Source organism: Thermobia domestica, chromosome 11 (assembly GCF_964235325.1).
Source record: "Thermobia domestica chromosome 11, izTheDome1.hap1.1, whole genome shotgun sequence".
Classification (NCBI taxonomy): domain Eukaryota; kingdom Metazoa; phylum Arthropoda; class Insecta; order Zygentoma; family Lepismatidae; genus Thermobia; species Thermobia domestica.
Window position 1 is genome coordinate 78,690,805 of NC_137464.1, and position 15,834 is coordinate 78,706,638.

At 34.1% G+C, this 15,834-nt stretch overlaps 1 protein-coding gene across 1 annotated transcript in view; it reads left to right on the top strand.

Annotated features, from left to right (window-relative positions):
• Positions 1–15,564, top strand: part of LOC145663605 (adipocyte plasma membrane-associated protein Hemomucin-like) — a 68,286-nt gene extending 52,722 nt beyond the window's left edge. Inside the window, exons 6-8 of the mRNA XM_081729715.1 lie at positions 1,711–1,845; positions 11,043–11,313; positions 15,214–15,564. Of these exons, the coding sequence (XP_081585841.1) occupies positions 1,711–1,845; positions 11,043–11,313; positions 15,214–15,423 (616 nt within the window). The 3' untranslated portion in view covers positions 15,424–15,564. The remainder of the gene's footprint in view (positions 1–1,710; positions 1,846–11,042; positions 11,314–15,213) is intronic.
• Positions 15,565–15,834: the final 270 nt, after the last annotated feature.

Below are 15,834 nucleotides of genomic sequence, written 5' to 3' on the forward strand. Positions count from 1 at the left end.
ATGAATGGGATATGGATAGCTACCATTAAAGTCTTCGTTACCTATTTATCTGTTGCAAAAAAGAAACGGAATTCAAAAGTTGGCTTTCGTCCATGAGTTATAGTGTAAAGTAATGGATAGATGGACGTACTAAGCTTATACTTAAATCACATTGTAAGATCTTAAAAATTGAAAATACATGAAAAATTGCATGAATAGTCATATATTAGTGATAGATCCCTTTATTCGTCCAAAGATTTGTCTACTTTGCCCCAAAGAATATCCATAATTGTTAAATTAATGACAGTTTACTCAAACAATGAGCAAAAATATAAATGAATAAATTGTGCCAATAATATCTTGAATGCAAAGTTTCCATACGTCAAATACCCCAAGACAATAGCAACTTCCCAAGCAATTTATAGAAGACTATTGAAGAAATTTTGAAAATAATAATAATAAATGTACATAGCTTGAACATCATTGTATATGTTTATGAGTTCGAAAGTTCAAGGTATCTTGCTTTATTTTGAGGCGATCTCCTAGGTTGTCTAGGAGTTTATAAGCATGCTCATAAACTTTCTTCCGTGAATTGTGATAGAGTTCTTGTACCTTAACGATCTGTATCATTTTATTTGATAGCACCAGCCACCTTTGGAAAGTATTTCAAACTGTCTTTATCTACAAAAAGTTTATAACAGGATTTTAGTTTTGCACCTAGGATTACACTTAAGAGGAATGCATTACATGGCGGGACGCCAGAATACTTTGAACAATTAGAGAAATTCTTAGTGGCATTTGTAAATTTCGACTTACTATGTGTAACTATGGTTATTATAAGATATCGATATGGTTCTATCGCTAGGATACGATTTTTCGTATCGACAACGGTGAAATTATGGCTAATGATGTTACTGTTTTACCGATTCAGAAGATCAAGATTTCTGTTCAACTGACCACCAACAACCTGACGCTACAAGGTTTCTGTTTCTGTTTCGTGTATTTCTTGTTGAAACTTTCAGTGTAATTTTCATTCATGAATAAATGCATTTCTTTCTATTATATTCATAGTTAATAATTAGTTCCATTGATAAAATATATTAAAAAACGGCGATCTGCATATGTTTGGTAAGTATATCCTGCTTTAGGCTTACGAAAAATGGCAACCCTAGGGTAATATTTCAGTATCAGTCTTTTTTAATTATTAGGTGATGTGATTTATCGAAAGCTACATCATCAATTTTTAGGTTTCTAAAACTATTCGTTTCTTTCACTTTTCTCCAAAACTATGCTGAATATTTATATCATATTACCCATACCATTTTTTCACTTCACATCCATAGGTTGATATAGGTCTCAAAATATTTTCTATTAAACGCGGACAATATTGTGGAATAATAATATTATTTTGAATTCTTGTTTTCATCTAAACTAGTTCATTCAAAGGTTATGCTGATTCTATCATTTCATGACTCTTCGAGCAACTTTTGATATTTGTATTGCTGTCTGTGAGTTAGAAAATACTCGTAAACCATCAAGTTTACTTAAATGATAATGGCCATCCAATTGTAAAGAATACAAGCAGAATCTCTGCGACTAGAAGGTAGAAAATAGTTTTCCATGGTCTCAGAGACCAGTAGCATTTGTGATTAAAGGTCACATAGGTCACAGTATTTCTCTTAAGTTGACCACTTAGTAGGACATATTATAATATATGCTTATGTTTTACAGGCTTTTGAGATACAACTTGCAAACAAGGATAAATGAAGAGGTTGTTACGGGACTGAGATTTCCTGACGGCATTCAAATATCCCCTGATGGAACATATATTCTTATCGCAGAAACAGGAAAAAGTCGCATTCTGAAGTAAGTGGGATTATTTTATAATAAGTGTTTTATTCTTTAAATAAGTAAAATTAAACTAAATATTTGAAAGTGCTGCAATACTTTTATTATCTTGCAATTTTACTCTATGCTAAATGTTGCAATTAACTTTTACCCTGCCTACAAGAATATTCCCTCTACCCTTAAAATAATGATCAGTCAATCGTGTCACTACAAAAATGACTGAATAACATGACTGTATCATATACCGTTCCAACTACAATTGAAAGTTACTCATAGTGATCAGTGGTTTCTACATTCAAAATTAACGAGTCTTGATAACCCGTTTTCTTTATAATAATATCAGGTCCTTGCGAGCTTGCTGTTTTATTATTGATGAAATTCACAATATAATAATGTTATAATCTCCAACCACACCATCTTTCTACTTTTCCTTTCGGTAATAAACTGATAAGAGCTTAATCTAACTGAGAAAGTAGGTCATTCATAACATTATAATGACTGTTTTGAATTGTCCAAAAATTCTTACCGCATTTGATCTCTCTTTTAAAAAATCTACAACATTGTATTCTAATTTTCATTGGTTTTTGATTCACCATTATTCTGAAGGAGGCAAAGTCAATTATCGATGATACGTCAACCTAAAAATTGATATAATATAAAGGAGAAGAACCCTATAAACACCAAATTGTACCAAACCCATTATAGAACATATATGTGCTCTTGAGATGTAAAGGAAGCAAAAGCTTCTCTAATATTCTGACACCCTCTGTAACTACCCGAATAACTACATTCTCTATCCTTTGTTTCTTTCCAATACACATCTTTAAACGGTGTCTGCACTCAGGATTTACACCCATTCCTGATCTTAATGTCTATTTTTCATGCATAACATATTGAATGATAACAATTCATGTATCATACGATCTGAGAATGTGCTCCTCTATGTAGTAGAGACTCTTTAATTATTATCTATTAATCATTATCATAGAGATTCTACCATTAGTGGCAGATCGCTTTCTGCAACTGAGATTCCAAGCTCCACGATCTTCAGATATTCTCATCATCTTCACGTAGCTACGATTCTTCTGTTTTGATACCGTTCATTAACTGCAGCCTCGTGAAGAAAGAGACCTGGTCGTGATTGGGAAAGTGAAGAAGTAAGTGATGATCCCTTCTTGAGTCGCCAACTTGAACTTCGATTTGTTAATTCAGTAAATAAACTAGAATAATTTTCATTTTTGCTGTTCTACATATGTTCCGGAGAGAAAATTAAGTGAATCTATTGACCGCGTCTATAGCGACAACTCCCAGTCACGACCTCTCTTTAGTTTTATTTTAAAAGTAGGAAAGATTGAGAAAGAGATACAGAAAAGTCGAGAGGAAGATAGAAGATAAAGAAGAAGGAGAATAAGCGTAGAAGGATAGGAAGAGAGTTGGAAAGGTTTCTAAAGAAAGGTATTATGTTAGAGGTCGGGAGAGACGAGAAGAAAAACGCTGCAGAGAAGGAATGTTGGATATTCTATGGTTAATAGAGAAGAAGATAAAAGAGGAAGAGAAAGAAGAAATTAGAAATGAAGCAATACTAGATAATTATGGAAATATAGTAAGAAAGCTTAAATAAACTTTAAAACATGTTTCATATCCGGATTTTATTATTCGAGAATCAATTCCGAATTGCTCCTGATGAGACACATGTTCCGTCATACTACTCTGACCTGGATCCAGGTAACTGCATAAGTTGGAGTTACCTTGACAAACCCCAGATGATGAGAAGTGTTAATTTAATCGTTTATCTATTATTTTTGAGGATTAAATAACTTTTATCCAGTAACTAATTATACATGATGATGGTCGAACGCATTTGAGTTAGCCAAGGAAAGAAAAAATTCACAACGATGCACATATTTTCCACAAATCAGAGTTCTCGAGATTCTTGAAAAGACTGTCCTTATCCCAGCTCATTCCGTTGTTTCAGCTTGCCTTTCAGAGCCGATTTATATTAATTTAGAATTAGTTATCCTTCATGACCTCGGTCGTGAATCAATATACACATGTTATAGTTATATACATACATAAGAAATGTTATTATTCTAGACCAACACTAGAGATTACCACTTAAAGCTGAAGTTATCACTCATTCAAGCGCACAAACATACAGGACAATGTATTGGTACAGGTGAGTAGGTAATATTTGCTTGGAAGGAAACTATTGATTAACTACAGTTTAGTAACATGTATTACAGCTATTAGAAATAAGCATGAAGAAAATATTAACTACATTCAAATAAGTATACATATTAGTATATCATTATACATCAGATGTTGAATTATGTCAATATAGATTTAATGCTATAAATGGAAAGAAAAAAACAAAATAAAATATATAGATTAGACATTAGAAACATCAGGTTGTATCTCGTATAATAATAAGGTACACATTTTTTTTTTTTCGAACGAGTCCTTTCTCGTCGTTTCTGATAATATTTTGTTTCACGTGTCCACACTGCACCTCTTTGGAGTCCATTCACGTAATTCACATCTATTCGGATATGCAATGAAATAATACTTATTTATGTGCAACTATCACACATTCAGTCTATGGATTTACTTATTTATATAATTTATCCACTCATAAATTAATAACGACAAAATCTTTTGTTATTGGCTTTTGATTTCACCAAATCATTTAATCCATTACTTCGTCTGGTATTTGTTAACAATATCTCTCAACTTATCGTCATATTATATGTTATTGCACACACTCACACTCGCAGTCATATTAGGATGATTTCAAGGAACCAAGATTTCATGAACTCGTGGAGATTATGTTATCAATGTCGAAAGATAATCAGTATGAGGTTACAGAAGTTGTTAGTCGACTTCGCACCAAGATCACAATCACTAAGTCAGAAAACACTATTTGCGTTTGAAGGTCTATATATGACAGAGAAATGGATACAGCTGTATGGGAAGATTTCAGGTTTATGGGCTTAACGATAAATTTGATGGTAGCTTTACAGTTACGATAACCTGCCTGGTTTTACATGCAAAATGCAATTAGTACGACAATATGATATGTTAATATACACAGATACAAGTTAACCACATTACAAGGTTAAAGATGGTGTTTAACATAGGGCGATATATTCTAAAGTTACGCTTTACAATTGTCGAATTTATGAAAATACGGCAACAAAACGCAACCGTTCGGGGTAGGTGATAAGACCCTTTTATTCATATTTATCAACGCATTTCAACATTATACGCTTTTTCTTCAATATCACATTTACATTCATTACGCATTCCCACTTTAATATGCATATCTTTAATCATTATTTTACCATTTTAAATTAATTACCCCGCTCAATAAAATTTTTAGGTTGCAACAATACTTACAATAAAATAAATTCGACTAGACGATGAACAAATAACTGTTAAATAATGTAAACACTTACAACCTCGATGATTTCAGAACTAACATTCAAGATTTTGGAGCAGGTACGTGAACCGAACTCCGATATAAAAGAAATTATCTGACAGTTTGTCATCTAAATGAAAAACCTCAAAATTTAGCAAACACTTATGGGATCAAACATCTACAGGAAAATTAATCTGTATTGCACATGGTATAAACAAAAATGGAGGGAATGACTAGCACAACGGTAAACTTCAATCAGAAAATGGTAAAGGAAGACGAAAGTAAAGTTAGATTGTATACTATGCGATCGATCACGACTACAGTGGGTCAAATTATGATGGAAACGGTCCCTAGATGTCTAACGAGTGTAAATAACTCCACGAATTTTATCTCGCAATATCTCAATTGAATATTTAGGTTCGGGAAAGGTATGTTAAAAAATTAAGCATTGTCAAGTTAAAACTGGCGGAGAAAGGTTGAAAAAATATCTTAGAGAAGAGAAATAGAAAGATAGGTAAAGAGGAACAGCGGCTTGTCAAAGGAAATAAACTAGAACACTAAATAAAACAAAGATAAGTGGTCGAATTTAAACACATGACAATCGTCAATCTCACAGCCAAATATTCTTTTCAATATGCCGAAACTGGTGATCTACTAAATGCGTGGCCTAAGATATATCTCTAAGTGCGAGAGAAGCCCTGCCCAGAATGAGATCTTCACAAAGATAAGGGCTTTATGGAAATCTCACTACTCACCGTATCCAGTCAACACCATTGCAGCCCCGGGAACTACCGGAAGGATGGTGTGGTCTCTTAATTTAGAATCTCAAATAAAAATATTATCCGACCGCTCAGTAAACTGAGAAGAGTTCAGATTAAAGTATGGAAAATAGCGTAGGAGTCGATAAAATAAAGAAAATCCTAACTGGGGTTTGCCAAAATTAAAAAGAAATTTAAAAAATAATTTTTTACTAGCAAGTTGTTTGCCAAATTCTTACTAGAGCTCCCAATCCGCAAGGGCGCTAACCTTGAGGCGTCAACTAATTTCAAACACTATGTCTCTAAAAATAAAAGTGATGATTCATGGTCATTAGCATTCTTTGACGTTCTGGTACGGGATAATGGGACTCTACTGTAATAAATCTACTATACTATTTACCCTTATCCATTCTTTGACCTCCATAAACAGTGATGAACACAACTTAGTAAGGTAACATCGAAGAAAGACAAAAATCTCAAGGTAACCAAGTACTATGGCGAGTATAAGACTGGACGCGTACACTTAAACTGTACCAATTATGGAAACGGCTATATGTTTTGTAGTTACTTTTAAACTATCCGGAACCATTTACTACATAGACACTACTCACATCGTCAGATCAGATGGTCAGTTTGTACACACGTTTACGGTTGGATGTCAAGCCACGAAGTGAAACATAGTCGGTCATTTTCACATGACACATTCCCCATACGAAATTCTAATTTACGGTCAGTGCTCGAATATCTATCATTATGTAGAAACAGTCAATACCTTGTAGCAAAGAATGCACTGGGCTCATATATTTATAGGTGTCCTATCATTTAATCAAACTCTCTCTCTCTCTCTCTCTCTCTCTCTATATATATATATATATATATATATATATATATATATATATATATATATATATATATATATATATATATATATATATATATATATATATATAGACCCTATATATATATATATATATATATATATATATATATATATATATATATATATATATATATATATATATTACTCATTTATATTCATTCCCATTTTATAATAGAGACTCATTTTAGACACCCTATTCTTTGATTATACCCAAGAGTGTTCCAAGCAGTCACATTATATACTTTAAAATTTACATATCACTCAAGGAACTTATCGCGCATTGATCGGTACATGAGAACTCGCATGAACCAAAACTCAACTCTTACAATACAATCCACTATCCACACTTGACAGTTTAAAAAGTTCTATATACGTAAGTAAAATTCAACATTATTTACTGTATACTCCCATAAATATATGCTTGCATTCTGACAACAACAATGAGATTAATCACTGAAAGCGAAGAAAGGAAAAATTTGAAATTACAATCTGGCAATGGAATAGCGTCATATGTTCTGGCTTATGTTTAAGCACGAATGTAAAGTTCGTTTTTGTTAATTATTTAATTATCAAACTACATAATGTTTTATACTTTTCATTATAGTTAATTTGCAATGAATTTTATTAGTTGGAATACTGACGTTCACCGGTGCTACTAGATATTTTTTTAATAATCAAGAGAAATAAATGTTTTCAAGAGTGACTATTCTCTTAAATGTTTATGATAACAAAACACTAACGACGAGTGCTTATTTACTTGACGTTAGATGGCGCTAGAAGGTGACAACAAACTTTGTGCTGGAAAAGTGTGTTTTGTGCTCTGTTATAAGCTACCCCAATTTGTTTTCGGTTAAGAAACTATTATTTATAGCCTCAGACGGACATATCAAAACTAGTAAAGGAGGAAAAGTCCCTTTCCTGAAGGGAAAAGAACCTTTACGAAATTATTCAACCCATGATGTGTTGACAATTTAAGAGTAAATAGGAGTCCCTGACATAGTGAAAATTAACTAACTAACTAACTCTATGGCATATGGAACTCGGAGGTTCAATGTCGCGTTCACAAAAGCTCTCCACTGACTTCTATCCTTAGCCAATTGGACTTCTATCCAGTTTCTAATTTGTATTACTATCTCTGCGAGATCCATCTTAATATTGTCCTCCCATCTGCGCCTTTTTCTTCCTAATGGTCGTTTTCCGATTGTCTTCCAGTTAAGACTTTGAAAGTGTTCCTACTTTCTTCCATTCTAGCTACATGACCTGCCCACCTAAGCCTCCTAGTCTTGATGACCCTAACAATGTTGGGTAAACCGTATAAATTATGTAGTTCCTCGTTACGAAGTTTTCGCCATAACCCATTCCCGTTCCTCTTGGGACCGAATATTCGTCTCAGGATCTTGTTCTCAAATACTTTCAGTCTATGTTCTTCCCTCAGAGTAAGCGACAACGTTTCTCAACCATACAGAACAACAGGCATGATTATCGTTTTATATATTTTAAGCTTCAAATTGCTTGACAGAAGTCGCGACGACAAGATATTTTGAAACGAATTCCCGGCTTTTAGTCGACATTTAATTTCTTCGTGAATATGATTTTCGTCAGTTAATATTGATCCTAGTTATTTGAACTTATCCACTTTATCAAAAGTATTATTTAATATTTTAACGCATCCATAATCTGCCGGGAACTATTGCGGCAAGTTTACAAGGAACTATTGCTAGGTGTACCACTTACTCCGGAACCTATATTACTAGATGGGACACTTGGATACGTGCAAGTCAGTTTTACAATGATCATTTTCAAAAAGTCAGATCTGTGCTTCACTCATTTTCAGTGGATTCAGCTGTATCTGTATGCATATATATATACAGGGTGCGGAAAAAGTCCCGGAACGGTTCAATATCTCGAGAAATATAAAGATCAGCAAACAAAAAATAAAACATGAGTTAAATAGTTTTGAAAAAGCCATCCAATGATACCAAACGCAACTCCCTATTACCACCCGTTCGGGGGTACAGGGGGTAACTTTAAAATTTTAAATGGAAATCCCCACTGTTTATTGCACTTTTGGATTCTCCAGAAAAAGTGTCAGTGATTTGACCCAAAATTGAAAACAGTACCTTCACGGATGGCATTTGAATCGACACAAAAAAGGGGGCGGCAAAACGTTGTGAAAATGTGGCCTAACAGTATTGTACTCTGTGGCCATACGATTAGCGTACTGGACTGCAGATTCACAGATCGTAAGTTCGAGTCCCCCGCACTGTAAAATTTTTATGTAAACTTTTTATACCCAAATAATGAATTCAAATATTTTAACTTTGATAAAAATAATATATTTGTCCATATTTATTAATTTGCAAGAAAATACAAATAGCGACAAAATGGTTTATTTTTGTTGTAAATAACCCTATGAACTCTAATAACCCTAACTCTAGTGACACTATTACTAAGAACTACTTCATAAAGCTAGTTTACAAAACAATTATCGAGATTTCTATTCTATGTAACTTCAAAAAAGTACTAATTGAAATTAAAACGTATGGAATTTATTTGGGGAAATAAAAGAAAAAAAGGTTGCCTTGAACAGGGATCAAACCCAGAACCTCTACCTCAGTGACCCAATACGCTAACCTTACGGCCAGAGAGCACGGGACTGGCTATCAGCATTTTCGTAACTTTTGCTGCAACGCCTTTTTTTGTGTGTCGATTCAAGCGCCATCTGCGAAGATACTGTTTTCAATTTTGGGTCAAATCACTGTCACTTTTTCTGGAGAATCCAAATGTGCAATAGGAAACAGGGATTCCCACTTAAAATTTTAAAGTTACCCCCGTATTACCGAAGGGGGTGGGGATGACTTTGGTATCATTGAATAGCTATTCCAAAACTATTTAACATGTGTTATTTTTGTTTTGTTGATCTTTATACTTCGCGAGATATTGGACCGTTCCGGGACTTTCTCCGCAATATATATATGTGATTATACAGGAAAGAAACTGGCTGTTGTCGGAGGAGATGTGGGAGAGAATTCGAAGAAAATTTAACGCAGTGACTGAAAGTAACCCAGGTTACAACAGCTTATTGACAGTGAGCCGCGTTCTTAATAATGAAACAGTTAACTCTCCGAATGATATTTCTCCCAAACATATTCACCTCCTCAAGTGCGCTCCGGTTACTTCTTGCAACGTAAAGAGGTTTCTCTAAGTACAAGAACACATTGTCTGATCAACGACGAACATTCACTTCTAAATATTTGGAAATGTACACAGTGACATATTGTAAGTTAAATAATTGAATATATTCAAACAGTGCCTATCTCAAGATTAAAGCTAACTTGGATATTTGTAAATGCTTTTTGACTGAAAAATTTGGACAACGAACATTTACTTCTAAACATTTTGAAATGTACCTGGTGATGACATATTGTAAATTAAATAATTAAACACATGTATATTTAAACTGTGGTTAATATATAAATGTACATTGCAGAAGATCAAGAACATTTAAAGTAAGCACTCTAATATTGTAACTTGAATTTTTGTAAGTAATGTTAAAATGAACATATCCCTTTGTGCGGAAAGGAATTTATAAGAAAATAAGCATTAATGTTAAAAATAAGCACTTGTAGTACATAATTCATTACGAATTTCAATTTTTTACGTACGTGTTTCAGACATTTTATTACACTCATGTACACTCATGTCCAAAATGATTGTCGCATATCTATAACTGTCTTTTGTAAGAATATAATTTGATAATGATTTTGTAGGGTACTTTTAATACTGATGTTATGTGTATAATCGGAAAATGTATATTTGTGGTAAATTTCATAGGAAAAGAATTATAAATACGAAAATTAGAGTGAGTAAAACAAAATGTTGCTAAATGGACAAGAAAGTTTTAATTTCGTTTTATTGTTCTTATTTACGTTCTTTTGACATGAAATTTGCCACATACATGTCTTTACCGATTATACACATACTAACATTATAAGAAATACCGGGCGAGTTCGTTTATTTATAGACATGCGACAATAATTTTGGACATGAGTGTACATATTTATGTAGGAGTTGATAGTACATAAAAATCCAGGCTCAATAAATCAGTTTGCTAAAAACTATATGTTTAATACTATAAATTACGTACTTTTCTTTTAAGGTATTATATTAGTGGTGAAGATCAAGGAAAGTTGAGCGTATTCTCTGACCGTTTACCTGGAGCTCCATCTGGAATCAAACCTAACGGAGAGGGTGGTTATTTTGTTAGTTTGTTCTCTCCAAGGAATCCTTCAAGAAAACCAATAGCACAGATGCTTGGGCCTTACCGACTGGTTAGAGGATTTCTCTATTTTATGAACAGAATTGCTAATGGAATTGCTAATTTCAACAGGAGATTTGGAGATACTACGTGGAAGCAGCTGCTTCATGAAGTGAGTATACTTACATGTTTTGAAGTTGACCAGTCAATTCGAAATTACCGTATTTACTCGCGTAATTTTCGCACTTTTTTAGACGAAAAAAGTTGTTTTGAAACAAGGGTGCGTAAATTATGAGGGGGAAAAAATTAGACACAGTCAAAATAATACGAAAGGAGTATGTTTAGTACAAGGGGTCCAGAAGCACGTAAAAAACAAAATTTACAGGAGAAATGAGTGATGCAAGTACTTAGACGTAACATAACGTAACCAAATCTAAGCTAACCTAACATAAACCAACGTAAGCTAACCTGAACTAACCTAAACTAACGTAATATTAGTAGAAATAAGCGAAATTCTATCATTTTTTGGAAAATTATGCGGGACTCCTACACTAATATAACATACACTAAACAACCTAACGTAACCTAAACTAGCCTAACCTAACTTAAACTAACCAACTCTACCCTAAAATAACCGAATGTGAACAGAAATTACCAAAATAGTAACAATTTTAGAGAAAAGAGCTGGACCCCTTCTGCTAAACATAGGCCATACGAAAATACCGGTACACATTTTCTTTGTAGGAAGAATTGACAACAAACAACTAACTCTAAATTTGTAGAAAAATAACATTAAAAAATTGATTAAGAAGTCGTGTGGTTTCTTACCTTACAACAATGGCTTTGCTGCGTTGCCAATTGTTCATTAGCTACCGAAATTGATTCCAGGAAAAATGCTGTTTCACAAAAAGTTTCCGCGTGCGCAAATTAGGCGAGGAAAATAAAATATACAGAAAATGCCCTTCAAAATTGGGATGCGAAAATTATGCGAGGGCGAAAATTACGCGCGTATTTACGGTATTTCAGATACTTTTATAAACAACAATGACGGATATATTGAAAATTATTTTATTAAGGTCTATTTCATTAATAATTAATGAATGGTGTCTGGTAAACAGTGATCGAGTTCTCATACATAGAGGAACGCAGTTATAGTCATGTGTTGTACTGGCGTTACGTTTCAATATAAAATAAGATCCATTTATCTGTAAACATACATGCATACATAGAGAGGCCCATACTAAGATTAAAGTTATATTGTAAATGAATAAAGATGCAAGGACAGTTCAAATTAGGCTCATTATAAATTATAGAAGCTAACATTTACAACATGAGTATTCAATGTGTTTTCTGTCCATCTCAATGATTTTAGGCAATATTATTTAATTGGACGGCATCTTCTTGAGAAAGCAGGAAGAAGTGACTAAAATTTCACTCTGGATATATGTTTCAGTTTGCCCAAAGGGTTAGGGTTGGTGTGATTGATATGGTCCTTTACGTGACCCAAGAAATCTAATGGATTGTGGTCAGATAATGTTTTGATAATCCAATGTCACGGCATTTTGAACGAAGTTTAAATATAGCAGGTATAGGATGAGGACATGCTCTATCTTGCATAAACCAATGCTTTCTGAGTTCAGTCCAGTATAATCCTTTAATGAGAAACATCTAGTGTACCTCAGGGATGATACATTTCCCTGCAAGAGCACTTGTTTCATAACCCCAACCGGAGAAAGGACATATAACACAGTCACATGTTTCTGTTTAAGAGTTTGCAATTGCAACATGGGGATTCTCTGATCTCCATATTCGCTAACTCTTTTGGTTCACAAAACCGTTCATCCGAAAATATGCCTCATTTGAAAACCAGAGGACACATGGTTCTCCCACCTGGAGTTCGGTGAACGTTGTCTTCCCAAACTGTCTCATGTACTCCATGTGTACTCCATGTACTCTACGGTAATAGTTGTTGGATCTGAACTTTGTACGCAAAAAATGAAATGTTGCCTTCAAAATGCTTCCTACAGTTCTGTGTGCATCCAAAACTTCAGAGATGAACGCGTTATGAACTATGTTAAGCTTTTCCCCGTGGTTTCATGGACTATGGCAATATTCTCTTGGCATCTTCATGTGGATAGATGATTATATACAGGGTTTTCATAAAGTATGGACGGATTTAATTCGCTTATAATTTACATAAAAAATGCTCATATTGAAATCAAATAAAGTGCAAACGGTAGCGGAAGGATTAAATTTTTTACCTGTAATCTGCACCAGCTCAGTTCATTCACCGCCACACCTCCAACTGGGCGCCATTTACGTCCACACATTCGCGTAGGCGGCGCTGGAATCCACTCACAGCTTTCCGCCGTGTTTGATCCGAAATGCCAGCCACAGACGCCCTGATTTTGTCATTTAAGTTCTCCAAACCACTTGGCTTCTTTGCATAAACTTCCGTTTTCACATGACCCCAAAGCCAGAAGTCGCAGGGGGTAAGGTCGGGTGATCTTGGCGGCCAAGCGTTCGGGCCACCGCGGCCAATCCATCGGTTAGGGAATTTCTCGTCAAGGAACTGTCTCACCTTGATTGCATAGTGAGTGGGTGCCCCGTCCTGTTGGAGCACGATGTCGTTCTGGATTCCACATGCCTCCAGTTCCGGAATGAGGTATTTTCTGCAACATATCCAGGTACGAATCTCCATTCACGGTCTCCTCTTCTTCTTTGATACGGTAAAAAAATAGTCTTCTCAGAGGGGTTTTTCATTTATTTATTTCTTTAAAAGACACACACACCAATACAGCTTACAACTTACTTTTAACAGTCAACATTGAAATAACAATGAAAACAACAATGGACGGAATTTGGTAAGAAACTGACCCTTGCCCTCCCTCTCCCTCTCTCAACGTGTTCAGAGTTGCCGCTTATCTAACAGTGTTGCCAACTAAAAATTTAATCCTTCCGCTACCGTTTACACTTTATTTGATTTCATTATGAGCATTTTTATCAAAATTATAAGCAAATTAAATCCGTCCAGACTTTATGAAAACCCTGTATATGGAGAGAGAGAGAGAGAGAGAGAGAGAGCGAGAGAGAGAATTTTACTCTTAAACTTCATGTGGAGTGCTTATCGCACTCGGTCCGGATTTTCGGTTGCCTGAATTTAGTCTTCGATTATGTGTACTCTATTTAATGATGTAGGTGTCCATTTATTATGAAGGATAGTTTATCTATATGTACAACCTTGTTGTTGTCCCCTTTCTGAAAAATTCTGCTTTTTATCCATAAATCGAATTAAATCAATCAAAATATACAAATCTTCTTTGGGCAGTTGAGAAATTGATATTTATTCAAATTATTATTCAAAGCATTATTGTTTCTACGCACGTTTTCGAAGGTAGGTTATTTTATGAGCCACACTGGAGATTGTAAAATTTTATATGCACATATATAGGGGCTACTGTATTCCAAAATTGTTCATAATGCAGGTACTTAAAGAATCTTAAAAATAAATACAAGTGTTTGATTGCATTGGAAGAAGAAGATTTCTTTTAAAAAATTCAAGGATCAATGATTAAGATCACCAAAGAAATTGTTTTATTTTTCAAAAATAAATACCATTGTATGATGATTGAATTTTAATCAAGAGCTCCATCCAGAATCTTCAGAAATTTTCTCAAGTAATAAACAAATCTTTAATGTAACTGCAAAATTTCTACTAAAAATTTCAGACAAAAAGGCAAATTCAAAAATACAGTTTCAGCGAATCGCATTTGAAGCTGGATAAGCAAGGAGTTAAATTTTACCAACACATTATAGAAGTCTAACGTTTCTTAAAATACATTTTCACTTTATTAAGTATTAGTCATTTCTATAATTTGCTTGTTAACCTTCAAACACCATTTCCCAAAATTACAGTACGTTTCACAGGTTGTTTTTCTTCTCTAAGCTCATGTTGCAAAAACACCGCTAATGACGTGTGTTGTTAAGAATTTATTATTATATGGCATTCAGTATTATTAGCTTTAAGTTCCTTTTAACTAATCATTACCTTTGTTTTCTTAAACGAAATTAGGTGGATCACACTGAGATGGCCGCAAGGTACGACTTGTCTAGAAGTGTCATCGTTGAGTTGAATGAACAAGGTGATATTATTCACAGCTTCCAGTGTCCTCCAGGAGACATCAAGTATATCTCAGAGATGGTTCGCATTGGAGATTATTACTACCTGGCCTCACCCTTTAATAACTACTTGGGACGCGTCAAAGTACCTCATTCTGATTAGGAACGAAACAATTTTCATTCTCAATCAATTTCAACAAAGGTATAAAATAAGTGGTACAGAATTCATTGTAAAAACTGTTCACCTACTTTCAAATGACAGAAATTAAAATAAAAAAGAACAGCTTTTGTATGCAATGTAAAATGTTTAATTTAATTTAACTTAGCCTTGATGAACGTTTACAGGTGGTATGTGTGTCACTATTAATAGAATAGATGCAATTTGCTAGCTAATAATATACAGGGTGAACCTAAAAGATGTGCACATACTCCGGGAGGTGAGTCATGACATCAAAAGAAGACAAAAAGTCCTCTTGCATGTTGTCGAATTTCGCGTCGTGTAATGGTGACAGAGGTACACGACGCGGAATTCGACAATATGCAAGAGGATTTTTTGTCTTCTTTTGATGTTACG